The following is an 18,208-nucleotide window of genomic DNA, read 5'->3' on the forward strand; positions in this document are numbered from 1 at the left end:
TTTATGGAATAAGCTCTCACTGTGTGGCATCGGAGAGCCTAAAAGGAGGCTGTCACATATAGAGCTAATATAAGTGAACTTATCTGTGTGTGGACAGGTTTAAGGGCATTAAAAGAGCTTCAATAGATGCTTTGTATCCTGCACAGTCCCTTTTTTTTTTTTTTTCTTCATTTTTTTTATGAGGGATGGGAGGACTGATAGGACTGAAGGTTTTTGTTTTTTTTTTTTTACCAGCTGTAGCTGGGTCACCCTTCCAGGACCCAGCCAGGCTCAACCCTGCTTAGCTTCCTTCTTCATACAACTGTTGCCTTGCTCCACACCACCTTGGGTTGCTCTGGGACGCAGCCCCCTTGAGAGCTCACCGGACTTCCTCCTCCCTCTATGCTTTCCACAGAGGCTCAATCAGGGCAAAACGTTTGTAAAGCAAAACTTTATTTTCTTGCTTCCATTCAACATAAACAAAAAGGAGAACACCTTAATTCCAGCTTGTTAAGGTTTGCTGCCAAAGTCACATTCAGGTTTAAACAGTCCATGTAATTTCACTCCTTTTGCAAAAAAAACTTACTTCTCTTTGGAACAGAGCATAACCAGAAAGAAACCACAGTAACTCTGTATTTTGTAGCCACAGCACTTTTCAGTATCACACAGTTTAAACCGCTTTTCATGCTTCATCTCACCACACAGCTAAACAGTTCTTTTCCAACTTGTTCATGCTGGGGTTTGAGTTGTACTCAGCTCCCCTCTCTCTCCTGAGGTCAGCACCTGTCCCTTCTTTAGCAGAGACTTCCCCCAGTGCCTCAGCCTCTCTCCTCCGGCCTTCCACCAATGTCTCCAAGGAGCTGCCAGCCACCCCCTTACAATACCTTTCCTGGTTTGGGCCAGAAGCCCAATCTCCATCTGTTCCTCCTCAAGTCCTTCAGTAACTTCCATTTTATCCTCATCACCAACTTCCTCCGCCCCTGCTCCCTCCAGCTGGCCCTCATTACCTTCCTGAGAAACCATTTCCCAATCTTCTATCTCCTCCCCTAGCTCCTGCACAGCTTGGTGGGGAAGCGAGGGATTCTGGGAATGGTAGTTCCTCCCCTTCTTCCTTAACCCTGCTAACCTCTCGGCCTCCGGTAACCCGGCTTTCTGAATACTGGAGTTTTGATTATGAAACTGGCCCCGTTGGGGTTCCCCTGCTCCCAGCGCCCCCTTTCCTTGTGACTTTCTTGATCTCTTTTTACCTGCCTTCTCACACAGCAAAAAACAGGAAAAATGGGAAACCACCACAAATTAGAATTAGACCAAAGTTCAATTAACAGTATGGGCTGTTAATCACACTAAGGTAATCTAATACTGCAAAAACTGAAAAACAGCCAAATCCAATCTCAAAGGGTCAAATGTAGTGAATATACACTAATAAATGACAAATGGGAAATACCCTCAAAAACCAAGGTCACTGCCAAGGTCTGACCATCAAGGATACAGCTGAGGTTGCTCTGATGTTAGAGTTTCTGTAGGATGGTTGTTTTTTCAATGTCTTTACAAGTGAAGCATTGAGAGTGTAGGCAGTGGCGTTCCTAGGGGGGGCGGTGGGTGTGGTCCACCCCGGATGCACGCCGCCGGGGGGGGGGGGGGTGCCGCGCGCGCCTGTCCTCCATTGTTCCATGCTTCTTCTCTGCCCCGGAACAGGTTACTTCCTGTTCCGGGGCAGAGAAGAAGCATGGAACACCGGAGGACAGGCGCGCGCGGTACCCCCCCCCCCCCCCGGCGGCATGCACCCGGCAGGGGAGGGGGGGTCCTTCGCGGGGGGATCCGCGCTGCATCTGATATCTGCTTCTGTGAGAGCTGCTACTCAGGTTTTTATTTACTATTTGTCTTTTAAAGGGCAAAAATAATTTGGAACAATTGAGCCCCAGATGAGTAGGTTGAAATCTATTAAAGCGTGATCACATGTAAACCGGTTGGGTATGGTGCTGTGCTCGAGTAATTTGATGTTTTCCATTGTAGGATTCTATAACAATAGTAGCAAAGTAGCAGTGAAAACCTTAAAACCAGGTTCCATGTCTGTGCAAGCATTTCTGGAGGAAGCTAACCTCATGAAAACCCTCCAGCATGACAAACTGGTGAGGCTGTATGCTGTTGTCACCAAGGCAGAACCCATTTATATTATTACAGAATACATGTCTAAAGGTAAGTGCTACTGAAACCGTGTACAAAGCTTTAATATCTACTTATTTCAGACTAATTATGTTTAGACTTGTAAATGAAATACTAATCAATGAGTCTAGTATGGAGCTATTTATATAGAATTAAAGAGAGATATAAAATCTGGAGAAAGCCACCTCATTTTACCTTCTTATATTCAAATTCAATTATTGCTAACTTTTAAGGGTGCAATTTTGCAACTACCCAGAAGAATGAAATGCACACATATACTTTTCACTTTGCAGACTGTGAAGGATTTTCAGAGTAAAAGGATGCGTGGAGGAAAATACCTCCATAGCTGTACACTTGCTAATTTGGGTGGATGCTTTTCCTGACTTAAAATACATGTAGTTCCAAATCCCAGTTCAACTCCAGCCCCAGCAATGCTTAAGGCATTTCTATTCATGCAGGCTTATGGACCAATGCAGCAGTTCTATAAACTGGCACTCCAGTTTAGGCACTCTAATGTCAAGCACTTAGGGCCTTATTCTATAAAGGTTATGCTCCTAAATTTATGAGCATAATTTACGTTCCTAAGTTTATGCTCCTAAATTACAAGCATACTCTGTGCTCCAAAATAGATTATGCTCGTTTTTAGAAGTATAAATTATGCTTATAAATTAGGAGTGTAAATTTAGGAGCATAACCTTTATAGAATACGGCTCTTAGCACCAATTGTACAATGGCATTTTGGCACCAATATTCCTTTATAGAATACTAGAATATGTTGACATTAGCTTATTCTATATGTGTAACTGGGAGACATTCCCATGTCCCATAATGCTCCACCCATGTGTATGCCCCCTTGCAGTTAGGCTCTTTGAGATCTTTTTACTAAGATGTTCTAACAGATCTAGCATGCACTAATGATTAGCGTGGGCTAAATGCTAAGAAGCCTATAGGTATAAAATGGGCTTCTTAGCATTTATGTGCTTTAAACGTTGACATGCACTAAATCCATTAGAGTATCTTAGTAAAAGCACCACGTGGCACTTAGATGCTACCTTATAGAATAGCTCTTAGCTTACATAGGAACCGGTCAATTAACTGTGCCTTTTGATGCATGTAAGTAGCTTGTACGTCTAGGTGCAAGCCTATAGAACAAACCCACAAGTGTTTAAAATGTTTATGTTAGTTATTAGTATCATACAGGCTAATCTTTGCAGTAGAGTGGGCCAAATTACCTGATTCAGTTATGGGTATCTAGATAAGGATATTTTGATGTTGTGAAGTGTGTATATCTGAATATGATTTTATGACTATAGAGTCCTTTTACTAAGGTGTAGTAATGATTAGCGTGAACTAAATGATAAGTCGCCCATTATGGGCCTTATTCTATAAAGGTAATGATCCTAAATTTAAGCTCCTAAATTTACGTTCTGAAATTGCGAGCATAATCTATTCTCCTAATTTAGGGCTGTTACGCTCATAGAAGTAGCATACATTAAGCAGCATAAATTATGCTCATAAATTTAGGAGTATAAATTTAAGAGCATAACCCTTATAGAATAAGACCCTATATTCCTGTGGGCATCTTATTTAGCGCGTTCCAAAACTGTTATCGCACCTTATTAAAAGGGACTCCTATGTTTGACTGTTTTTATGATTATGCATGTTTGGTTGTAGTCTTGCGTAAGTATAAGTGGCTTGTAAATGCAATAAATAAATCTCCCTACACAAAACAAAATTATGCATGGAATGGGACTACATCCATACTTTTATGAACCTGTAGGGCATGCAAATTTATAAAAGTCCATTTCTATTTGGTATAAACTGTTTTATTCATGGAGATAGCTTTGAAGACTACTCTCTTTTATACTAGCTTAGTTAACTCCAGTTTGGTTGATGGGTATTTTCCTGACTTCTAGAAAGATGCAATTGCAAGACCCTTGCTGAAGAAAACATCCCTTGGTCCTTTACTTCCAGCTAATTACTGGCCTATATCCAACAAACACTTCCTTTCAAAATTTTGGAGAAAGTTATATTACTGCAACTCAAATCCTTTGTCAATAAATCCTGTACGTTTATCCCCCAATTCCTCTTATTTTGAGAGGTCCTTACAAGTTCTGGCACAACTGAAGCACTGGGATTTATGTAGTGCCTTATTGGTCATTAAGTTACTACACAAGGTGTTTTACTCTTCTCCAAAGGTTAGCAGTCCTTCCTCTTCCTAAGCTCCTCCGATTTCAAGTATTATTGACTCAACAGGAGAGCCATCTCCTTGATCCAGACCTAAAATCTCTGGTATTCAAAGCCTGGAAACTGAGCAGTCTCTAGTTTCTGCTCTGTGTTCCATAGCCCATCCAGGACATCCTTCTAGCAGACTGAAACCTTCCATTTGACAAATCTGTTCTTTAAGTGGAAGATGTTCTCGGTCTTGTGCTTTATTAATATTCATTACCCTACTATATAAGAACATAAGAATAGCCATACTGGGTCAGAACAATGGTCCATCTAGCCCAGTATCCTGTTTCCAACAGTGGTCAATCCAGGTCACAAGTACCTGGCAAAAACCCAGATAGTAGTAACATCCCAATGCTACCAGTCCCAGGGCAAGCAGTGACTTCCCCTATGTCTGTCTCAATAGCAGACTGTGGACTTTTCCTCCAGGAATTTGTCCAAACTTTTTTTAAACCCAGATACATTAACTGCTGTTAGTACATTCTCCAGCAAACAGTTCCAGAGCGTAACTATTCGTTGAGTGAAAAAATATTTCCTCCTATTTGTTTTAAAAGTATTTCCATGTAACTTCATTGAGTGTCCCCTAGTCTTTGTACTTGTTGAAAGAGTAAAAAAAAATCAATTCAATTCTACTCGTTCTACACCACTCAGGATTTTGTAGACCTCAATCATATCTCCCCTCAGCCATCTGTTTTCCAAGCTGAAGTGCCCTAACCTATTTAGCCATTCCTCATAAGAGAGAAGTTCCATCCCCTTCATCATTTTGGTCACTCTTCTTTGAACCTTTTCTAATTCTGCTATATCTTTTTTGAGATACGGTGACCAGAACTGAACACAATATTCAAGGTGAGGTTGCACCATGGAGCAATACAAAGGCATTATAGTATTTTTGGTCATATTTACCATCTCTTTCCCAATAATTCCTAGCATCCTGTTTACTTTTTTGTCCGCCACCATACACTAGGCAGAAGATTTCAGCGTATTGTCTACAACAACACCTAGATCTTTTTCTTGGGTGCTGACCACCAAGGTGGATCCTAGCATCAGGTAACTATGATTCGGATTATTCTTCCCAGTGTGCATCACTTTGCATTTGTCCACATTAAATTTCATCTGCCATTTGGATGCCCATTCTTCCAATTTCCTAAGGTCTTTCTGCAATTTTCACAGTCCACATGTGTTTTAACAAACTTGAATAATTTTATGTCATCTGCAAATTTAATCACCTCACTTGTTGTTCTGATTCCAGATCATTTATAAATATGTTAAATAGCACTGGTCCCAGTACAGATCCCTAAGGCACTCTACTATTCACCCTTCTCCATTAGAGAAATTGCTATTTAACCCTGCCCTCTGTTTTCTATCCAATCACCAATTCCTAATACACAAGAGAACATTGCCTCCCATCCTATGACTCTTTAATTTTCCCAGGAGTCTCTCATGAGGAACTTTGTCAAATGTTTTCTGAAAATCTACATATACTACATCAACTGACTCACCTTTATCCACTTGTTTATTCATGCCTTCAAAGAAATGAAACAAATTGGTGAGGCAAGCCTTCCCTTGGATGAAACCATGCTGACTCTGTCCCATTAAACCATGTTTATTTATGTATTCTGTAATTTTATTCTTTATAATAGTTTCCACTATTCTACCCAGTACTGACATCAGGCTTACTGGTCTGTTCTTCTACAGTGATACTTCAGTACTTATACCACTTATATTACCTTGGACTTTAAACATTTTCAGTTCTAGTACACCTAAGCGCACTCTCTTATTACCATTCTCCTAAAGGTAACCTTCCAGCATCAAATCGCACATGGTAGCTCATTTCATGAAAGGTCTGCTTCACATAAAGCTTCCATTATGGAAACTCACCATACCATGGGACCTTAATTTAAGTCCTTGTTTCACTCAGGAAGTCTTCTTTTGAACCTCTAGATGCAGAATCACTGGAGTTCGTAATCTGGAATGTATGCTTCCTAGTGGCAATCACATCAGCTGGAAAAATAGGTGAACTCCAAACATTGGTGATATATGGACCATGTATGCAATTCTGTTATCAAAATGTTGTTCTTCAGACACATCCCAAGTTCTTGCCTAAAGGTTTCACACCTTTTCACCTAATTTAAGATACAGTATTGCTTACCTTTTGTCCAGAGGCCCAAAAAAACGTCATGAGAGAGCTCTAGCCTGCAAATGGGCTCTCACCCACAACTTTAAAAAAAATCATTTAAAAAATTGATTCAACTTTTCATGTTGTTCAATCGAAATAGCACTAATATGCTCATCTATAACGGCTGTTTTTACCAAATTGATAAGGATTAATAAGGCACACAAACTACCTCCTCGAGAGACGCTAATATTGCGCTTTGGAGCTAAGTGATGAATTGAAGGAGACCAATGTGTGTAGAAAAGGCCTGAACATACTCAGAACTTTACCATAATTTCCAAGCTCTGGGAAAGCAGTTCCATCTCTGCACTGTCGGATGATATCTCACACTTTTGTGATTTTTTTTTTTCAGTCCTATTCTCTATGGGAAATATCTGTTACAGATGAACAATTTTTCTTTCAATTGTACTGCTATGTATTTGATATATAGCATTCAAGGACCAACTTAAATGCATTTTATTCTCACAAGTAGCGCATTTCACAGCTTGCCTGAGAGAAAGCTAAAGAGTATCAGGCCAATGTTCAAATGGTTTATGTGGCTAACTTTAGAAGATAGCCAGATAACCTTCTGACTTTGAACATTTCCTAAATTTGCCTTCCCAAGTTCAGTTGATCAGAAAAAGAGTATCTCTGGGACCGCTTTTCCCCCAGTGGATTTTAGGTATAATCTGTCAGTGCAGATTTTTCTTCTTAACTGGTTAAATTTAGACGGACAACTGTAGCTGTCTGAATGGCTTCCTAAACCTAACTGGAAAACTTTTATCTGGCTCAAGTTAGGAAATTTTAACTATAAACCCAACAGTCAGATGTAATCAAAAATTCAGTCAATGAAAATCAAGTAAAATTACTTGATTACCTTCGCGATTTACTGACCGCAACGTGCCTGATTTTACAACAGGAGGCCTATTTGAGAAATCCAAAAAGACACCTAGAACCAGCCCCAGTAGCAAGAACATAACGTAAGAGTAAGCCATACTGGGTCAGCCCAATGGTCCTGTTTCCAAACAGTGGCCAAGCCAGGTCACAAGTACCTGGTAGAAAACCAATTAGCAGCAATATGTCATGCTACTGTTAGACTTGCTGCCCACATTCTCCACGAATTAATATGTTACAAGAAATTCTACCCACTTCTCCAGCAATTAATATGTTGGAAGAAATGAGTTATTTTGGGGAAAATAGCTCGAGAGCAACTCGCTACTGTTTATAATTTAAGAGCAAGCGCTGAATTTATAAGTTTTAGGATATTAATTTCTCCACCAATCACCAAAGGTGATAATTGCAATAAATTAAATATATTAAGTATATATATATTCAGAACACAAAGAGACCATATTTTTAGCTTCAAAAAGATTGATTTAATATACAATTGCACGCGAGAGGTAGGTATTAAGAGGAATCTTTACAGGTAATCTGTGCTTAAAATAGAACAAAGTAGCAGGTCTAGATCAACTTACAAGTCCTTGTTACAAGCATGCTGTGGTCCAGCAGGACTGATGAGCTCATGTTGAGGACAGGAGGGCTTCTGCAGTGAGTGAATCCGAGTTGCTTGCAGTTGAAGAGAATTTGACTTGCTGGCAGTTGATGAGAATCTGACTCTTGGGGAAACAGCTTTTGCTTTTATACCTTGCAGCTGCAGGAGGGTATGCCATGTGGATCCCTGTTCTGATTTCCTGGTTTCCACACGACCCCTGAGCATTTGCAAAGCATTGTGGTATCTTGGTCTGCACACGACCCCTGAGTTGGTCCCATGTCTTATGACATCACGAGACTTACAGTCTGGACTTTGCTGGCAAATGTCTTTTGATGTCCTGTTCAGTCTCTGGGGCAGATACACACACATTACAAGTCCTTCCTTTCTGCACAGGATATCTTACCCAGTATGCTAGCCAAAATCAATAGCATGAGAGTGCGCAATTGACCAATTTACCACCGCAATGGGGTGGAACAATCTATTCAGTCATATTTTCAGCGTTTGACATTCCAAGGAAAAATATTCTATGAATGTTTCCTAACACTGTGAATGTTTCCCTATATTCTCTATTTCAGAGGCTAACTGAGGTATTCACAGCAGTGATACATAAGCAAGGGTGTAAATGTGGAGCTATTATACTACTGTTTCATTAGAAACAAGAAAGACATATGTAGGCAATTATAATAATTTCCTAGGTTACTATTACACACAAAATAATTATTCTATCAATCCTATGCAATAATATTTACTTAATCATTGACCAAATTAAAAAAAAACAGAGTCATGGTATAGTGCCATGAACTACCTTTCAGAGAGAAACTTTTTATTTTTCAGAGAGAAACCTTTTATGGGTAATGAGTGTGGTAAAAGGTTACCATATTTATCTGCTTTAGCAGTGTTTAATGTTGCACTTTAATAGACAATACTCATGTGTTTAATGTTGTAAAGAATTTAGAAAAGATATGTTAATTTTGCTTTGCACACAGCCAATATTTCATTCCAGGGAGAGACATTGTGTGCGTCCTGGCTGTAATGTAGAATAAACTAAAAAGGTCAGAAACATTCCCTGTACTGATTGTACCTAATAGATCATGTAAAGAGAAACCTTCGCTCATATTTTCAAATATATACATGTGAATATATAACCTTAGATAGCAATTGGTAGAACTTAATATACGTGAGCCATAGCTTGAATGATTCTTTTCTATAGCTTGCCTGCCAGTGAAAATGGTCTCTCTTTTTTTTTTTTTTTTTCCTTTCTTTCTTGGACAATGTGAACTAATGGAGGGACTGTTAGTAGGGAGGGTCTATGAATGTCTGTGTCTATTTTCATGGTACCCCATAACATAAAACAAACATGTAACATGGAGACCACATGACAAACAAACAAAGAACTGTATTAGGCCTTTAGGTCTCCGATCGTCCATTCCAGATCCAGGATTGAGCTTAACCTGCAAATAGAACATAAGAGCACGAAAGCAACATACGCGGCATCCATCTTGGATTTGCCAAAGCATTTTCATTCATTTAGAACACAAAAGCATCATCTGTGGCATCCATCTTGGATTACCACAGCAGTTTCATTTACTATCTCATAAGTAGAACAACATAGATCTGTTTATTTTTTAAATATCCTAGCACCATAAAAATATTAATCTCGTAAGTAGAACAGAATCAGATCTATTTAAAATTAATAAAGCACCAAAAAGCAGCACCTGCGGCATCCATTTGGATTACCACCGCAGTTTCATTTATTTAGAACTAAGCAACAATTAGCAAAATATTATATGGTTTTTATCTCAAGTAGAACAGCATAGATCCATTTATTTTTAAAATATAAGTAGAACAGGATCGGATCTATTTATTTAGAAATATATCTGAGATAGCCATATATATATTAGTTACTAGCACCATTAAACCTTAGATTTAATCTTAGATTTACACTCGAACTCTGAAAAAGACAGAAAAACACATTATACATTAATTTAGCAGGTCACATGGCTCTCCGGTTCTGGTGGGGGGGGGGGGATCCCTCTCTTGTTCACAGTTCCTTCCCATAATCTTATATCATTGTATGCGAGCAGCAGCGTGCAGTGCAGACAGGCTTTACTTTCTTAAGCTTTAGTTTCTTTTCTATAAAAATAAGCATATCTTGTTAATTCACATTAAAGCACAATATTAAGTTTCAGCTCCAGCGGGAGTTACCTATTATAAGGAGGCATTTTTAAAACTTCTTACCCAGTATTTTAGTTTCAACTCCAGTGGGAGTCACTCATCAGAAAAAAAAGACATTTCTAAATCCTTAAACAATATTATATCAAAAACAAATTACAACAGAAGCTATCACAGAGAGACATTTTAAATCTGACTTATTGCAAAGAGAAATGTTCAAAAGAACAATAGAAGCTATATTTTTAATTAAAAGAACAATAGAAGCTACTATAAATCAAGAGAACAATAAAGCTACATTTAAAATTAAAAGAACAATAGAAGCTACATCTTTAATTCTTATCAGTGTTACAAAGGACCATTGCAAAAACTTTTTCTATTTTCCGGTCCAACATATTTTAAAAATCAACCACCTGGATCCCACTGCCATCTGCAGGGTGGGTCATGCTGTGGAGAAGTCCAGTCCAGGCTGGATGCGTCTCCTCATGTTTCTAGGAATTAATCTGCAGGAAGGGCTGACAGAATAATGTCAGTTTCTGGTACTAAATCTTATACATTCAAAAGAATAATAGAAGCTATATTTTTAATTAAAAGAACAATAAAAACTACATTTTAAATTCTTTTCAGTGTTACAAAGGGTTAATAGCAAAACTTTTTCTATTTTCCGGTCCAACATATTTTAAAAATTAGCACCTGGATTTCCCTGCCATCTGCAGAGTGGGTCATGCTGTGGAGAAGTCCAGTCCAGGCTGGATGCATCTCCTCATGTTTCTAGGAATTAATCTGCAGGAAGGGCTGACAGAATGTCAGTTTCTGGTCCAGTAGGACCTGCAGTTATAAGTTTCTGTTTATCTGGTGGCAAATTTCTCTTTTTATTGTTAGCTATCTGCAATATCTGCAAGGCTACATGAGAGTTTAAAATGTCACATGCTTGCTGGCGGTTTTCAGTAGCTACATACTGAGGAGCTGATTTCTTTATTAGAGGTTCCCTTCTATGGGAGCTTAGATCAGAATGCAGCCCAGGTGGTGCATCTGTGTGCTGAGGAGCTGAATCATGAGCATTTAAATTAGACTGCAGAACAGGTTGTGCATATATGTGCTGAGGTTTTGGATGCTGTGAGGGGGTCTGAGAACTAATGGTTCTAGTTAAACCTCCTGCTACAGGTGTGGACTGTGATACTGTTATCACAGCTGAAACATGCATGGCTGTAGCTGTATTTGGGTCTGGAGGAGCACATGGAAGACCCGTAATGGCTGACCCCTGCAAATGTGAATCCTGTACATGATCAATGTTCTCATCTATATGTGGCATCTGCAGTGTTAATTCCCTGATTAAATGCTTCAAGTCTGGAACCTGGCTGGCCTGCATTTCTAAAGCTAAAATTTGGGCTTTCATTTTATTTTCCTGAGCTGCCTGGCTTTGTACCTGCATTCTAAGGGCGTCTAATTGATCATTTAAGCAACTAGCCATTGTGATTAGAAAATCCTTTTCTGTGTTTACCTGCATGCATTCTCTCTCTTTGGCCAGTAACTTCTCATTCAATTCTGCATGTTCTTTTAAGGCTTTCTTACACATGGTCCACATTAACCAAGTGCATGCAGAAACTCTCTTGCTCCCTTCCTTAATTGAATATAAATCAATATCAGAGGGGGTGGAAATATCATCAGTTACATTATGGGTCCAAGGATTAGGGCCAGAGGATTCTACACATTGCTTAGGCAAAGTGTGGTTATCTATGTCCTCCTCAAAAGAAACTGCAAAACTGGTTATTTTATGCCAGAGCATGCCTAGAGATTTGATTATAAAATACATAAAGTACATGAGTGCATAAGTACCTAAATAAGACCAAACATCCATCCAGCACAGCATTCTAAATATTCTAAATGCCCTGAAAACCTTATCAGTTTATCAATCGGAAATTTAATTAATGAAACCTGATACTCAGTTCTCTATAAAGCAGCAAAATACAAAAATATAATTTAAGAACAGTGCTATCTCATTCTATTTGCACAGAATACCTGCCCCCGTTCTGCACCAATTAATATGTTACAAGAAATTCTACCCACTTCTCCAGCAATTAATATGTTGGAAGAAATGAGTTATTTTGGGGAAAATAGCTCGAGAGCAACTCGCTACTGTTTATAATTTAAGAGCAAGCGCTGAATTTATAAGTTTTAGGATATTAATTTCTCCACCAATCACCAAAGGTGATAATTGCAATAAATTAAATATATTAAGTATATATATATTCAGAACACAAAGAGACCATATTTTTAGCTTCAAAAAGATTGATTTAATATACAATTGCACGCGAGAGGTAGGTATTAAGAGGAATCTTTACAGGTAATCTGTGCTTAAAATAGAACAAAGTAGCAGGTCTAGATCAACTTACAAGTCCTTGTTACAAGCATGCTGTGGTCCAGCAGGACTGATGAGCACATGTTGAGGACAGGAGGGCTTCTGCAGTGAGTGAATCCGAGTTGCTTGCAGTTGAAGAGAATTTGACTTGCTGGCAGTTGATGAGAATCTGACTCTTGGGGAAACAGCTTTTGCTTTTATACCTTGCAGCTGCAGGAGGGTATGCCATGTGGATCCCTGTTCTGATTTCCTGGTTTCCACACGACCCCTGAGCATTTGCAAAGCATTGTGGTATCTTGGTCTGCACACGACCCCTGAGTTGGTCCCATGTCTTATGACATCACGAGACTTACAGTCTGGACTTTGCTGGCAAATGTCTTTTGATGTCCTGTTCAGTCTCTGGGGCAGACAGGGTTGCCAGGTAGAAATTTTTTTTCCAGCCCAATCCGGGCCAGAAACCAGCCCAAAACCCGCCCAAACACAAACCCCGCCCCTGACACCCCCACCCCCGCGTCACCGGCCCCGCCCCTGCCGTCACCGGCCCCGCCTCCCACGTCATCGGGCCCGCCTCCCCGTCATCGGCCCCGCCTCCCACGTCATCGGGCCCGCCTCCCTGTCATCAGCCCCGCCTCCCCGTCATCGGCCCCGCCTCCCACGTCATCGGCCCCGCCTCCCACGTCATCGGCCCCGCCTCCCACGTCATCGGCCCCGCCCAAAACGTCACTAACCCCGCCCAGAAACGTCACTAACCCCGCCCCCTGCGGCCGAAAAAAATCAAAAAGCCGCCCAAAAAGCCGCCCGGAAGCCTAAAAAACCGCCCAAAAAACCGCAACCCGCCGCGGGCAAAAATTTCCCGCGGCGGGGCGCGGAAAACCGCCCAATTGGGCGGTAAAACCGCCCACCTGGCAACACTGGGGGCAGATACACACACATACAAGTCCTTCCTTTCTGCACATGTCTGGAAGCTGATGGGAGGGGCAGGTATACCTTTGACAAGCAAATGTCCTGTTTATGGTTCCCCTGAGTTTCTTTGTTTTATTCAGGTGTCCACCTTAGTCCATCTTTTGTTAGGTGGGAGGGCAGAGGAATAGAGTCAATTTAAAACTTTAAAGCAGTCTTAGTCTTTTGTTTGAGGAATGAGAAAAAACAAGGTGAGGTCCCTGCCACTGCAGCAGTACTTTTGTCTTGTAAATATTCCCCAAAGGGAGAGGGGAGAGGGCTTTTGGAATGAAAGCCAGTTCTGCTGCATTGTATTTTTAAGAGCTGCACAAATATATTGGTGTATATATATAATCCACCAAATATGCTACATATTTCAGTAATAAACTGATACCATTACACTACCAATCCCAGGGCAAGCAGTTGCTTCCCCATATCTGTCACAATAGCAGACTGTACACTTTTCTTCCAGGAACTTGTCCAAACCTTTTCTAAACCCAGATATGCTAACCACTATTACCACATCTTGCGGCAAAGAATTCCAGAGCTTAACTATTCATTGAGTGAAAAAATATTCCCTCCTATTTGTTTTTAAAGTATTGCCATGTAACTTCCTTGAGTGTCCCCTAGTCTCTGTACTTTTGGAACGAGTAAAAAATCGATTTACTTCTACTTGTTCTACCCACTCAGGATTTTGTAGACCTCAATCATATCTCCCCTCATCCGTCTCTTTTCCAAGCTGAAGAGCCCTAACCTCTTTAGCCTTTCCTCATATGAGAGGAGTTCCATCCCCTTTATCATTTTGGTCGCTCTTCTTTGAACGTTTTCTAATTCCATTATGTCTTTTTTTGAGATACGGCAGCCAGAACTGAATGCAGTACTCAAGGTGTGATCGCACCATGGAGCGATACAGAAGCATTATAGTATTTTCAGTCTTATTCACCATCCCTTTCCTAATAATTCCTAGCATCCTGTTTGCTATTTTGGCCACTGCCACACAAACTGAACAGAAGATTTCAGCGTATTATCTACAAATACACCTAGCTCTTTTTCTTGAGTGCTGACCCCCAAGGTGGACCCTAGCATCAAGTAACTATGATAATGCACAAATGCTGACCCACACATTTACATCTTCTCCACAGCCGGTGTAAACGTGTGTGTGTGTACACAAGGCATGTAGTCGGATATTTTATAACATACATAGGTACATCGTAACTCCACCCTTGCTCCATTCAAATTTTTGCCCCAGAGATGCCTTTACATGGCATGCATATAAGTATATCACCAAAAGGGCAGGAGAGGCCTCCACGAAAAACAAAACAAATCACCAAAAGTAGAGGCTGACTGATGAGCAGACCAACTCGGGAGATGATGTTGAAGACGTTTAATAAATCAACTTGCACAAAGGACCCGACATGGTCCGTGTTTCAGCATAAGAAGTGCCTGCCTCAGGGGTCACAAATAAAATTCTACAAAAAACATATAAATGTATCACATTTAAACAACTCCAATAGCAGACATTAAGAACAATGATTAAATAGCACAAAAATAAAATTAAAATTTTAAGAAATATGAAAAATTGTTATGAGGATATTAACTATTAGATTAGACATTTGTAAATCTGTATGTATGCTAAGGAAATAAAAACAGAAACAAAAAAAACTCACCAAACCTCTTATTAACTCGGAAATTCCTTCTAAACATATACGTAGTAATATGAAAAGCAAACGAGCTCCTCATCTGAATATAAGCTCTGGACGGATAAAAAATAAAAAATAGTAATAAACCAATTAATCATGCTCTGCCATAGAGAATGAAAGACGAAACAATTGTGCTCATCTATAATAAAGGGAAGGAGATTAACCAAAAATATTGTGCACCGCCATAAAAAATGCAAAATGAATATAAATGTGGATGGATTGTATTACTCTGTAGTTATGGAGAGGGGATATGTACATGTACTTAAAGCAATAGCTAAAAAGGTGTATGACAATGTGATAATTGTTAAAACAATGTATATGAAACTAAAAACCTTGTATCATAAAACTATAATACAGATACTTGCGAATATATAATGGTAAAATCTACATAATAATCCAAATTAATAGGAATTATTTTCAAAAAACATTATCTACCTGTCGCATAGACTAACGTTGCCTAATAATGTTTCTGAAAAGAATAGAATCGCAGTCAACATGATTCGCTCAACTCTTCAGTTATAAAATCAGTTGCCTAAGAAGGATACCAATGGAAGTGACAGAACTAAAAGTGACTTTTGGAAGGATTGGTATGCGCTATAGTATTGAGCAGTGTGTTCTTTTTTCACTTCATGGAACGAGCGGGTCTTAAAGTACATTTTTAGTTCTGCCACTTCCATTGGTATCCATTCCAGAGTGTGGGGTCTACTCCGGAGAAGGCTCGTTTGTGGGTATCACATCATGTAATGTCTTTTGGAGAGGGTGTGGTTAGTGAAGTCCTTGGGAGGACCTTAGTGTCCTTGCAGGTGTGTGGAGGATCATCCTATTTTTCAGGTGCTCAGGGCCATTTCCTTTCAGGGCCTTGAAGATCGGACATAGAGTTTTAAATTTAGCCCTGAATTGTACTGGTAGCCAATGAAGTTTTTGCAGAAATGGTGTGATGTGGTCACGTCACTCGCAACCTTTTATGAGTCTTGCTGCTGCATTCTGAATCAACTGGAGCTGGTGTAGGCCCTTTGTAGTCAGACTATTGTATAGTGCATTGCAGTAATCCAGTCTTGATGTTATCATGACATGCACAACTGGGATAAGATTTACCTTCTCGATGTAAGGAGAGAGGCAGCATAGCTGTCGCAAATAGTAAAAGCAGCTCTTGAAGGTTTCTTGGATTTGGGGAATCAGAGTAAGTGTTGAATCTAACTGTATTCCAAGGTTCCTGACTTGTGATTGGAGGGGGAGTTCATACTTCCCAAAAGGGATTTTGATGTCAAGTATGTATCCACTTGTGTTAGGGAACCAGAGAAGCACAGTTTTACTTGGGTTCAGGCAGAGTTTGTTGTGTTTAGCCCATTCTTGAATTGATGTTAGGTAATCAGTTTATTCAAGGCTATAGGTAAGTCAGGTTCAATGGGTATGAGTAGCTGAACATCATCCGCATAGATGTAGAACTGAGTGTCCGTTGACCAAATCAGCTCAGCTAGTAGCTTGAAGTAGATATTGAACAGAATAGGTGACAGTATTGATCCTTGTGGTACCCCACAGGTCAGTGCCCATGGTGGCAATGAGTTCCTGCCAAACATTATGGATTGTTGCCAGTCTGATAGATAGGATCTGAACCAGACATGTACTGTTCCATTGATACCTGTTTCTGTCAGTCGTGCTAGCAAGATATCATGATCCACAGTGTCAAACGCTGCCGAGAAATCTAGCAATACTAACATCAAGGCGAATCCTTTGTCTCGGTTTCTGTGACCGTTTCTGTTCCATAACTGGGTCTGAATCCAAATTGACATCGATCTAGCCAGTTTCTCTTTTCTAGCTATTCATTAAGTTGAACACAGACTGTTTGTTCTATGAGTTAACCCTGCATTGCCCCTTTTATAAGATATATACTTGTACATAATATGTAAACCACTTTGATTGTGATCATAGAAAGGTGATATATCAAATCACATCCCCTTTTCCTGTATAAGAGCATTTATTGCAAGGCAATCTTATAAAAAGCCTTTTCTGTTTGTTAAAAAGCCATTACATTTGAAAAACGACCTCTGCAAATTTTCCCCCTATATTATGAAGTTATCTCCAGAGTACTTAAGAGAAAATTTATTGTTGCATAATGACAGCTGTCACTTGTTGTATCTGCCTAGCAAGGATGAGTGCCTGAGCTGGCCCTGCTGGGATTTTAATGTGTGAATAATAGATGTGCACTGATGTTACTAATAGAGGCCTCAGGAGATGGAAACCATCCTTCCATCTCAGACTATGCTGCAAAGCAGTTAATTAGATAACAGCAGGTGCAGCAGAAGCAGCATTCACAGTTCTTGGGAAGGGGAAAGGTCTAGGGAGTCCCTGCCACTGCACAGGAATGATACTTAGTACCCAGAACTAAGGTACACATACATTGAGTCCCAGGATTTTACCTGTAGTAAATTCACTGGAAAGGGAGGGAGGGTTAATAATGGAAGAAAATCCCCAGGTAGTTATTTTTTTATTTTACTTATTTATTTATTTATTTATTTTATTTGTTTATTTATTAGGATTTATTTACCACCTTTTTGAAAGAATTCACTCAAGGCAGAGTACAGTAAGAATAAATCTAACATGAGCAATAGACAATTACAGCAGTAAAAATATTCAAATAACAATACAAAGTATAACATAGTATATACTTACAATGAAGGCAGATGGTGCTGTAGTTCCAGAAGTCAATTTCAGTTGGAATCCTGGAAGCATCAGATTTATTTAATTATTTAAAAACCGTATATTTCCCTCCCCCCTTCAATCTACTATTCTAGGCGGGGTACAGTAAAACATCCACAATAAAAGCGTCTGACATTAAAAAACAGACAGATGGGAAAAAATGGTCAGGCCAAAATAACTGGATTACAAAAAGATCTGTTTATAGACAAAAAAAATATGATCTAGTTGCATTTTAAAAGAAAACTATGTTATGATAACCATTTTCAATGTGGCTGTTCCTAGGTATACAGGGATGGTTAAGAACATTAATCTTGTGATATCTGTAAAAG

The 18,208-nt window shown here is 39.6% G+C and overlaps 1 protein-coding gene across 5 annotated transcripts in view; it reads left to right on the forward strand.

Moving 5' to 3' along the window:
* Positions 1–18,208, forward strand: part of LYN (LYN proto-oncogene, Src family tyrosine kinase) — a 194,180-nt gene that overhangs the window by 137,201 nt on the left and 38,771 nt on the right. For all 5 annotated transcript variants that reach the window (XM_030214577.1, XM_030214543.1, XM_030214552.1 and 2 more), the window contains one exon: positions 1,993–2,175. In XM_030214577.1, coding sequence (XP_030070437.1) covers positions 1,993–2,175 — 183 coding nt within the window. The remainder of the gene's footprint in view (positions 1–1,992; positions 2,176–18,208) is intronic.

The sequence above is a fragment of the Microcaecilia unicolor genome, chromosome 1 (genome assembly GCF_901765095.1).
Source record: "Microcaecilia unicolor chromosome 1, aMicUni1.1, whole genome shotgun sequence".
Taxonomy (NCBI): Eukaryota; Metazoa; Chordata; class Amphibia; order Gymnophiona; family Siphonopidae; genus Microcaecilia; species Microcaecilia unicolor.